General features: G+C 43.4%; 1 protein-coding gene across 1 annotated transcript; it reads right to left on the reverse strand.

Moving 5' to 3' along the window:
• Positions 1-3,022: 3,022 nt before the first annotated feature.
• Positions 3,023-8,270, reverse strand: mlec (malectin). Its single transcript, XM_036527091.1, has 6 exons — positions 8,087-8,270; positions 7,509-7,722; positions 6,153-6,331; positions 5,608-5,784; positions 5,226-5,283; positions 3,023-4,615 (listed from the first exon to the last, which is right to left on the reverse strand). The coding sequence occupies exons 2-6, from the start codon at positions 7,714-7,716 to the stop codon at positions 4,371-4,373; spliced, it is 867 nt and encodes a 288-aa protein (XP_036382984.1). The 5' UTR covers positions 7,717-7,722; positions 8,087-8,270; the 3' UTR covers positions 3,023-4,370.
• Between the last annotated feature and the right edge of the window lie 3,833 nt (positions 8,271-12,103).

Below are 12,103 nucleotides of genomic sequence, written 5' to 3' on the forward strand. Positions count from 1 at the left end.
GGGGGGGGGGGGATGGGGGGGTTTCTCTCAGTTCTTTTGAGTCTGTCCATTCGTGTCTTAAATGTGTAAACGGGAGAGAGAACAAATAGGGGAAGGTGGATACCATACTGACAGTCATCATTGCGTTCACCTGTCTCTCACACACCTCCATTCAGCTACTTACACAGAACGTGGATTCAGTGCAGAGTATGTTGCCTACACCTCTACAAGTGGAACAGTTGTTAGTAGTGTGTCAGCATTTCACAATCCTAGTTTACCTGTTAGTATGTCTTTGGTTCCCAACTGGAGAATTAAAGCAAGGGGTGTGTGTGGGGAGGCAAATACAAATAATGCATGACTGATACTCAATGATATTAAAAAACTATGTGAGTAAATTTAAAAACAAAGAACAATGATCAACCGTGAATAAATGAATCATGCAAACTAGAAACAACTCACACACACACACACACACACACACACAGAGTGAGTCATCGCGAAGGATGGTAAAGCATGTCTGCATGTATTCAAAATCAAGGCAACAAGGAATCAAATCAAAACTATACACAAACGAGAAAATGCTCTTTAAAATTATAACACCAGGCAGTGCAAAAAAAAAAAAAAAAAAAAAAAAAAAATTCACACCAATAAAATAAAAATATCATCATAAAAAGTAAAACCAAACATAAACCGAGATCCTGAGGGAAAAAAATTAAAAAGCTACAAATGCTTATTAATCAATTATCAATATTATTAATTCCGTTTTAAATTATACAATACAAAAAAGCAAAGAAACCCACATTGTGAGATCACCCCCCCCCCCCTCTTCCTGACAGTCAGTCAGTGTGTCTGCCAGGCCAGTTTTTTCTCCTTGACCACGCCCTCCCTTCACCTCTTTAACAGAAAGGCCGTATTGCCCATATTAAACAAGACAGCCATTTTAAAAATCACTAACGCCTCAACAACAATTTTAAAGAAAAAAAAAAAAACCTCTTGCCACACTATAACAAGTGTGTCACTTTGTACCTTATATACACACGCACTGTGTAGAGATTTTAAATTTACCAGAACAAACAGAAAAGCTTCCAACTTTGGTGGCAATAGTAATTTACTTTTTTGTTTTCGATCAAAGGAAAAAAAGGTGCTTCTGTTGAATTTTTATGATTGCTTTCATGTCATTTCACTGCCCTGGAAGGATGGCACAAATCTCTCTCGTGCTGTTTTTTGCAGCATCAGACATCTTGCCTGAAACCTAGAGGGTGAAGGGTGATTTTTTAAATACCTGGCTATCAACAACTCATTGTGGCTAGTTGAGGTCTTAGGGACTACGACACCAGTGGTAATGGTTTTGAGGTTTAGGTCACACTTTTAACAGAGGACTGAAAATAAAATCTTGGCAATGGAGAAGAGATTTGTTCCCTGTTCTTTAGGGCTGTGTTCCTGACACACACTCACAAGTACAGGGAAAGATGCCTTTAGACAGACGGACAGAAAACTACACACACATTATCTATTTGTCGAGCGACATTCTGTCCACAAACACGCAGAAAAACACACACACACTGACAGATGCTTGGTGGTTCAAAAAGGGACACACACACACAGGAGTGGGTTAGTGGGTAAAACTTGAGTGCTGCTGGTCTCTGAACACTTTTTTCATCACACTCAACTCACTAATATAAGGCATATCAAGGTGGAGATTAAGATGAGAGGGGAAAGTATATGGGAGGTGCAGTTGTAATGAGGGGAGCAAGAGACAGAGAAAATGGGAGAGATGAGTAAGAATGGGGATGGGGGCAAGGGACTGACACCAAAACTTAAATATAGAAGCAGGAGTTACATCTAACCTCTCTGCTCTAGCAAGCTCTAGTGTCTCCACTGAAAGCAGATAACAGGCATTCTTGATCGACCAGAGAGTGTCTATAGTCACTTCATAAATTCACCTAACTGGGCTCCTTTCCAGGCTGTCCTGTAGGGCACTGAGGTATGACTGGTTCCACTTGATCTAAATAGGGAGCTCAAGGGACACTGCAATGTCCACAAATTGGTTTCCCAATTATAACAGCACCTGCATACACAATACATTAGACCGAAGAACCTCCAGGATTGGGAGATCTCTATGACAAACATCAACCACAGTAGCCAATCAAACACTGCGCTTGGGCTGTTCCCAAAGGCACGTGCACGCACGGAACCACAAGTCCTTAACCGTTCATGGGGTATTATACTCAACACGACAGCACCAAAGATCTGAACTCTTTAATGTAATTCAAAAATACCTCTCAAATAATATAATATTGACATACCATATGTACCTGTATTTTATACAGCGTGACGTGATGTTTCACCAAATTCTATAACACAAACCATGACCGCAGGGATTATATAGCACAGAATGAGCATCTAGCGCTATGCTCCATACTCAAGCACACACACAAATTACTATGAATGAGTGGATTGTCTTTGGACAAACAAAACCAGGCCTGCATAGCCCTAGGTGAAAAAGGCAGTGATGGTGTCAAAGGACAAGATCTTCACACAAAAAAAAACCCCAAACAAAAACCACAAACCAGTATAACAGAAAATGTCTCTTCACCACCAAGACAGAAACACTCCAAATACTTAATCAGCCCTCCCTGCCATGAGTTATCAGGCTTTGTACCGTTATTTTAAGGAAGCTCAAATTTTGATCGTATTCCAAACCTGTTTCTCAACTGTCTCTCACAGTAGGGCTTAGGTCTAGGCGGCTTCTTATCACTGAGCACTAAGGAAGTGTAAATCCAGGACTGTACCAATAAGAGGGACAAAGATGCAGACGTTGGGGCATTTCTGAGTGGTAAAAAGGAACCTAAAACCGTCACTCCCCAAGTTCACTGCAGTAATCCTCAACAAACTGGAAGCCCGTCTGTGTCATTGGTGAATGTGGTCTCCAAACAGACACCTACTACAGAACCTACTTACACAGAACAAAGCCCTAGGTATTTCACCTTTACTGTAAACATTTAAAGAAAACTGTAAAGCAGTAAGCAGTAATGCACGCTGGGGAATACCAAACTGAAAAATTGTTTTCCATTTTAAATGGTGAAATAAAATGATTTTTCACCATTTAAAAATGTACAACAAATAGCATCCGGAACAACAACCCAATTTGTGGGGAAACAAAGTTTTCGTGCTTGAAAAAAGCACATGTGGTCAGCCATGTTGCTTAGCTGTTTCAATAAGCAGCGCTTGCAGTATGCAAATGTCTTGCTATGTGTGGTCTGATGAAAAGAGTAGCAACAATGATGGTGACTGAAACTGACTGTAAAAAGGCAACGTGTGAAGGACAATATGGCTCTTGCAATCCAAGCAACTTTAAGGTTTATTCTGATGGTGACCCTTATCAGTAGCTGAAATGTCTTAAGTGTTGTAAGTTTCCTCACAAACAAAGCTGTGGCATCAAGTTTTATATCCTAAGCTACATCAATTAGCTTTATCACATGGGCATGTTTGGAAAAACTTGAAAAATTTAAAGCACAAATGATGCGATGAAAACTTAAAAAAAAAAAAAAAGGCAGGCAAGAATAAAATATATGAAATTGATGGCATGCCACACATACCGCATTTGCAATTTTTTCAAGTCTCTCTTTCAAATGCTTGCTTTTGCATTTCTCCAGAACACACAGATACACCTTGCTTTCCTCTCCCCTGAAAAGTTCACTGGATTGTTAATATCTGAAGTTATGCAAATCTCTTCAACCCGAAAGGTCTGTCTCACTGCGGCACCCAATGTCTTCACTCCCTGCACATCTAAACCTCACCCCCAACTAGAAGCAGTGCTCACAGGCATTTAAGAGGACAGCCAATTGCCAGCAGCATCCCCTGTATGGCACTTCCATTTCCTGCAAGACCAGACAATCTGGTTTGGAAACAGTCCTGTCGTGTGTGTGTGTGTGTGTGTGTGTGTGTGTGTGTGTGTGTGTGTGTGTGTGTGTGTGAGCGTACGATTTGCATTGTATACTACAGTGGTGTTGTGTTTGGTTGTGTTATGGGTCAGAGCAGAGTTAGAGACACACGCGTTCACACTCGTTTTTCTCGCTCTCCCTCCCCCACTCTCTCTGGTTAACGGAGGAGGCAAAGGTTCTCCATTTTTTTTTTTTTTTTTTGCATTCCTTTTTCAGCTACACCCATCCTTGCTGTGACCCTCCAACTTCTCCATCTCTACCAGTCTAGCTCTCTCCCACAGTGCATCTGTCTCCCTCTCGTCTCCCCCGTTTTTGCTCCGCTTGCTGTCCTGTGTCAGTGTACCTGCCTTTTCCTTGGTTCCTCCCCTTCCTCTGCTCCCCCTCTCCTCAAGTTTCTTGTCCCTTGCTTCCCCAGTCCTCCCCCTGTATCCCCCCGTTTTCTCGGTCTCACAGCCGGCAGAGGCAGAACAAGGTGGGGATGAAGACCCCGAATGCCACCAGGATGGGGAACATCAGGCTGCTGTTGTCGGCCGCGTACGGGTTGGGCGTTCGGGGTCCCGACTGGACCCTGTGCTTGGGGGCCGTTGAGGCACTCTTCTTACCCCCCTCCTCTCCACCTTCCCCGTCGTCTTCCTCCTCTTCCTCTTCCTCACGCTTCTCTAGGCCGGGGTGAGGCTGAAGTTTTGGCACATCTGACAGCAAGGAAGGAGACAGAGAGAGATACGGAAAGAGGGGACCAGGGGAGGACAGCAGAGGTGAGGGAATGGGAGGGGGGGGGGGGGGGTAAACCATAAACAAGGGCAGGAGACAAACACAGACGAGGGTGGGAGACCAAGTGGGGAAAAACAGGGAGAGGTGGGTTGGAGTAGAGTAGGAAAGAGGACAGGTAAAGAGTTGGGTTAGGGTAGCGCAGGATAAAAGATAGGTAAAGAGTTGTGTTGGAGACATCGGGGAAAGGAACAAGGAGGAGGAATGCAGAGAAGAAGGGGGGAAGGGGAGAGCGCATATTGGGAGGCATTAATACTGGACTCTACCTCTGAATGGCTGGATGCTACAGTATGGTAACACTGCTCTACGACTCCGCTAAAGAGGGGAAAGAGGCCTAGCATTAAGAGGGAGGGGAATCAGGGATTGGGGGAAAAGAGATGGTCATTTCAGCAGACAAGGACAGTTGGAGGAACACTGGAAATACAATCTCTCTCCCTAGAAATACTGACAACGCCACAATTGCCCAGAAATTAAATGTGATGACAGCTACTATCCCCTCTCCCAGTTCCCCCAGCGCACTGACGCCTTGCTCACCTTCCAGTGTCCCCTTCATCACATAGAGAGCACACACCTTGGGGTTGTCATAGTAACCCTGCAGAAATGAAAAATCAAATGTAATCAGTTTATTGCAATCAGAAATACGCACATACACGCACACGCAGGAGAACACGATACACTTCAAAATAAATTACAGTGATGCACAAACATAAAATACTTGGACAGACAGACGTGTGACAGTGTCAGGAAAGCTGGGCAGAGAATTATGTGCTTTAGCCTAAAAAAATTCCACACACACGCATACACACGCACACACACACACACACACTCATATCTCTGCGAGTGTTTAACCTTTCCAATAAAAAGACAAACACAGGAAGTCAGAGTGACCCAGTTTATGCACGTTTACACCGCTCACCTTGACAAACTCCACAGTGAGCTTGCCGTTGAAGGTGGACACCTCCCCCTGCACACTCAGCTTGCCTCGCCTGATGGAGAAGGGCACAATCTCATCGTGGGCCGTGCTGTGGCCTACCCGCTCGAAGATATCGAGGTCCTTCACCACCACGTGGCCGTTCAGTCGCACATCAAACACCTGACACAGGAGAGAAGCATTTGATCGTGGGAATCGCAGATGGAGTGGACCAGCATCAAATTTCCCCCCGTCATCTTGCACACACATGCATAATGGTCAACTGCATCAAATAATCCAGGCTCTGCTCTCTCACTCCAGAAAATCCAACACAGTAAGAGATCACAACCAGCTTCACAAAATGAACCAGTTTACCCCTGTAAACTGGTAAAGTTTCAATACTAAATATAGTTTTTTCTTATCCATTCGGTGGTAATTACTGTACGATTCTACTAGGGAAGGGAATTGCTTGAGGACACCACGGCTGTTTAAAGCTTCACATGCTATTGCTGGTTCTGGTGCGCGAGATTAAGCCGGGAGCGCCTCCGTACCTTCTGCTGGGACTGGGCAAAGTAGACCTCTGCGTACTTCATCACCAGGATGTAGTCACCCTCCTCGCGGATGGGCACCTCGTAGCCGAATGTATCCTCGTTGTATCGCTCCGTCTGGTACAGAACCTGGTCCTCCGGGCTGGAGCGCAGAATGGGTAGACGCATTCCATAGTCCGAGGCTGGAGTGAGGTGGGGGAAAAAGAGGAATAAACTTAAGTCCGCCTCCACTCAAGCAAACCTAGCATTAGAAATGAATCCATCTTGCTTTACTTTTTTTTCTCAAAACACAGACCGCATTGTTACATTGGTGTATGTGCTCAACCACCTGAAGAAGAACATTGTCTATACATAGGGCCCTACTCGACTGTTATGCTGCATTTTTTTCCCCACGTTCTGACAAACACTCAATGCAATCAGACTTTAATAACTTCATATCAACCGTCACGGCGGATGGCACATCCACTTTAGCCTGCTTTCAGTTCTGTATAATGCAAATTGTGCCTCTCTCGTCCAGTACAGCAAGAGTGGTGAGAATACTTCTGTATATTGTGGAAGTTGCTCCACTGACGTGACAGCAGGAGCGACCATCATATGACCTCCCATTTGCTTTAGGGAAATGGAGGGTTCAGGGTTGACTGGTGTTAAGATAGCCACAAGGCTAATCAGATGGGACATTTCATAACGCCGGAATCGTGTGGGACAGTGACCGGATCACCGGGATACTAAAGTTCCATTGAGAAAAAAAAAAAGTTCACTGTCTCAGTTTTTCCACAGTTAAAAAATGCACTTGCATTCGTGCGTTGGTTAACGTGTGAATTCAAACGGTAAGTGTTGCACTGAATGTCGCACTTCAGCACCTTAAGGTACCGAAAGGATAAAAATGTAGCCAGGTGTAACGTGGAGCAGCTGGCTGTAGAGGTGAGACTTCACAAACCAGTCTCCGAACTTCGAAAGCAGTGACTCGAGTCAGGTAGCCGGCTAGTTAACTACGTGTAATTATGGTAGAATGTTCTGCGGTACAAGTTTCACTTAAAATTAATTTCTGCTGATCAACTCATCTTCTTATCTGAATTAGGACTGCTGCTGATATCAGCGCTAGCTAGCTGACTAGCCATCATGAAATGTGAAACAAGCATGCTCAACACCGGGTGCGCTGGCTCATGCATTCTTTTCGACTACTGTACAGCAATTACTCAGCTAGCTTAATTACAACCAACCAAATTTAACCTAGGGCTCGCTAATTTTCTTTTCATTACGCCTGCTTAACTAGCCGGCTAGTTACTTTCTAACTAAAATCAGGTACAAGACACTGTGGCTCGGTAACATTGCCCTCACCGCGACTAAGCCAGCACTCACCTTTCCCGACTTTCCCCTCCAGCGGGTCCTTCTTGAAATGAATACCGTGCACATCCGTGTGAGCCTCTCCGCCGGCGTTCACTGCCCAGATAACGCGTTCTGCCAGGCTCGGGCCCCCGCCGTCCGCTCGACAGTGCTCTGCCAATAGCGACAGCACCGCCACGACCAACCCGGCACCCCACGGCACCGTTACCCGCCGCATATCCATGCACAGCTGGGAAACACACCGACACACACCCGTGGGTTTTGAGAGGCACACGAAGCAGGCGGCAGATGTCGAAGACAGCCAATGAAGCCTCCGAGCAGAATATATTTACAGCAAAATAGCTAGCAGTATATTACCGACAGATGAACAGGAAGGTTGGTAACTGTACCATCTAGGAAATGAGCACCTACAGTAGCTAACCTAGCCAAGCCGAATACTCCCTCTAAAGATCACCAGCGCTGCTGTTTGAATTTTGGAGCAGCCCCGGTCAGCTTGGCTGCTGTGCTGTCCCACTCAATGTGTGTCTACCTGTCTAACTGACTTCCTTCTCTGTCAAATGTTGCCAGCTGTAGAATTGCAGGTATTTTCTTACATTTAAAATTCCTATGTACAACGTGCTTCTCTGCCGGTTCCTTGTGCAAAAATATTCCGGATTATTTGGTTATTTTTGTGTCTCTACACAAAACCCACTGCAGTTATTCCTTGTATTATTGCCTCTATTATTATTAGCGTTAGTTTGTACTGAGGCCCGCACGGTACATTGGCTTGTGCTACTGGTGCAGGTTGAGGGGGGGGGAGAGGAGGGCGAATCTAACTTGCTGGTTGGGTAACATAGGGTTGGACCGACAGCAGAGACGTCCAATCGCAGAGCAATACAAGGTACTATTTACACATTCATAACGTGTTTACATATTCATTAGGAAGCCTGCCCGATTCTAGCGAATCACTACGCAGTATCAGCGGGACCGGCGACCACAATGTATCGACTTTCACTTCATTATACTAATGAAAAGGTAAAATTGGGCACATGGGAGGGAATAAAGAACTGGGCCTTGTACGTTTGGTTGAGCTGCAGTGCTGTTCAGTTGGCAGAATGCGGAAGGCAGACACACAAGCACGCAGAGATAGGGGATTTATGCAATCCCCATCTGATCACTCCTTAATAAATGACTTTGTAAATATAAGAGTACAATTATTTTGGAAGATAAGTTAGTTTTATGCGTGAAAGTATATTTTTTTCTTCCAAGTATGTTGACATTTTTCAGACATGTTGCACAGAGTTTCGTATAATCACCCTTGTTAAGAAATGGTTTTACCTATCTCGATGTCATTCAGGCAGCCGACAGTATGTGCTCGTTGACCACAGGTAGAGCTGTAACATTCTTCAGTTTCCAGAATAATGCGTTACCCAAGATAAAATATTTTCAACCTGTATCACATATTTGTTATTGCGATTGACATAGAGTTTAGTTTGAACAGGACAATATTTTACGATCATATTTCGCTTTACCTATCAGAAAATACAGTCACTCCCTTAGATTTGATAATGTGGTTTGTCTACATGTCATCCAATCAGATTGGTCCAGCGCAGCGCGCTCGCGGTGCATTCTGGGTTGTCAGAGGAGGAATGAATGAGCAGACGGAACGTTGTTATAGTGACGGTTGATGCGGTCGTGGTGTATCCGGAAATTAGTGGAAGTTGTGTGCTGTTGCGTTAGTTTGCTCTCAGGTTGAAAAATATGGTTTACAACGTGGATTACTTTTTCGGCAGAGGGAATCCTTTGTTCTCGGGTTCAAATGGCAATAGCAAACTAGACACAATGGGAGTTTAAGTCTTAATTACGTATAACACAACACGGCTATTCGATTTCTGGTTTCTAGTATGTATTTATTCCAGCTACTGTACTGTCAGAGTCTGCCTTTGACCAGGAGCCACCATTGTCCACCATTGCTAAATGTTAAAGGTAGAAAATATGGCTAATGACAACTAATTTACAACGTGAAAAACGGCTGGAGGAAGAGGACAGTAATGAAAGTATTCAGTAGAAAAGAGTAGCTGTAAAATTCCCCAATAAGGACAGTTCCTATGACCGACAGCATTCACTCACAAAACTCACAAAAGAATGTAAATTGCAGCCTCTATCAGTTGATGGCAGGGTTATAAATGCGCTTGCACGTCTGTCTTCCATCTGTAATAACATCTTGAACAGAGAGAGTTGCAGCCTCTTGTTTGTGGATAGCAGAATTGGTATTATCCTGGTACGGGAGTTGACGATAAGTACGGATTCTATACAGAATCTTCATTGCTAAAGCTACCGGAGTTTTCTGTGGTGGAATATCAAGCTACAAATAACAGAATAAACCATCGAAAATAGCGAGACGGTAATAGTAAAATAACTGCGCGCTTTACTGCTCCACGACGAATAATTATACGTTTAGCTATTTTACAAACTGAATCACTGTCGAAAAAGCGATGCCCTATATTTGGACACCTCATTAATTGACATTTCTGCTGAAAGCGATTGTGACTACATGAGAAGTACATTTTCCATGTTCACCACACGGAGGCGCCCAAGTCTTGCATTGGTATGGTCCGAGGAAAAGACGAAATTGTTGCCATGGTAACTTGGCCATTTCCGTACCTGTGGCAGATATTACTGCTGATCAGTGCGTTTGAACCGTAGTCGGGCATGTGAGCAGCGCCTCCCAGTACACCATTTCGTTTCAAAGAGGTGTGCTATGTGCTGTGGGTGAGTACATATAAAAATACACCACAATGGTTCTCACCCCCTCCCTTTAACTCCACCTATTTTTAGATTTTTACTAGCCTACTCGCTACCCCGTCAACTCTGTGGATGTGAGCAAATTCTTTTTCAATATGAGCTGCGACTGTGTGACTAGATTTTGCTATACGGTAATTACACGATTATTGTATTTTGAAGATGACAAGAACTTTAGATTCTACTTGTATTACTGCTCCTGACATTTGTGTTGACATTCATACTTGTGTTGCTAACTGGGCAATTTCACTGCCAGATCTGAAGACCTTTTTGATGTTTCCCAATCAATCTTGCATTTTATGTGTCTATTACAACAGAGGGCAAAACATTAGTAAGCATACTGAACATGAAGTAACTGTCCTTCTGCTCAGCTGCCAGTCTTATCTTTTTATGAGTTCTGTCTACAAAGAGACGACTATTGAAGGGCAGACTGGGGACATTTTGGTCCAAAGAGGTCAGTATCGGTTGTAGAGGATACTTCAACAGCAGAAGTTTTATTGCAGTAGATATCAGTAGGTATCTGCCACCAAAATTAACAAAGTCCTCACACTTTCATGATCTGTGAACAGCACGTCATTCAACTTATCTGGGCGTGAAAGTGTTGTGCTGCTGTTACATTCATTACAATACGAACTCATAATATTAATTTTAATCTACTGTTTGTATGCTGCTGATACCCAAAAGCCCAAAGCTTCGGTGACCAGTGTGAAACGAGTAAACATCAAGTCGTTATTTGGAATAGAATATTTATTCATATCTCCTCTGAAAAGAACAGATGTGTTTTTTTGAAGTCTGTATCCTTTTTGGCATGCATAAAAACACAAAATGACACAAGACAGAATGCAGACACTGGAACCGGCATACAGTACATATAAAACATATAAAACACAAAGACACAAATGTAGTCAAGTCATCTCATAAGTGCACCCATATGTTTTGATGTTGTGTACGTAAGGTCAGGATAAATGAAGTTAGTGCAACAGAGGTGCACCTGATTTTTGGTCACTCCATTCCAGTGCAATAGAAGTGAATGTCTCTCACAGATGTCCATAACAAATGAATTGAAAACATTGAGGTTGGCGTATGGGACATGGTACCCGGGCTCTCTATAAATAGGACGAACTAGTAACACTGTATGGTAAACGGAAGGATGAAGTACAATTTTGTACATTAATGAAAATGCAGACAATACAAAAACATCATGGTCATCACATGGCTTTGTGATACTGTTTAATACGGTCAATAAACCTCCCTCCCCGCTAAAACCAACATTAGTCACAAATGCAACAAATACCCCGATGATTTACAATGATGTGAGTCAGTACTCTTATATCAGAGAGATGCAACGGTTAAATCCCGAAAACAACATTTGAGTGTTACATAAGACATCGATGAATAAATAATATGCAAAACCGAAAGTACATCCTCTTCCTCAGTATCTTCTGTGTAATGATGTGATTCTACTGAGGAGACGCGACATGTTGTCTGCTACCCAACGTAATGAATGGGATGATTACACGACTGTCATTGCTTTTCCATCATTAAATGACTGTATAAGAAGTGGTGTCACACCATCAACTGCGACAAAAGTACTCTCCTGTCTCCTCCTATCTGTCTGTGGCAACAGTTGAATTACTTACTCCTTTAATTCAGTTCAGACAAAAAGTCAAGTAACACAACTTAAATTAAACACAAAACACACAGACACAGACACATACATGCATAGAGACAGACAGACACACGCACTCACACACATACAGATGAACAAACATATACAGACATTAAATATAAAGAAATGATATTGCAATTACAAGGAGGGACAGGGGGTA

Source organism: Megalops cyprinoides, chromosome 4 (assembly GCF_013368585.1).
Source record: "Megalops cyprinoides isolate fMegCyp1 chromosome 4, fMegCyp1.pri, whole genome shotgun sequence".
In the NCBI taxonomy this organism is placed as follows: Eukaryota; Metazoa; Chordata; class Actinopteri; order Elopiformes; family Megalopidae; genus Megalops; species Megalops cyprinoides.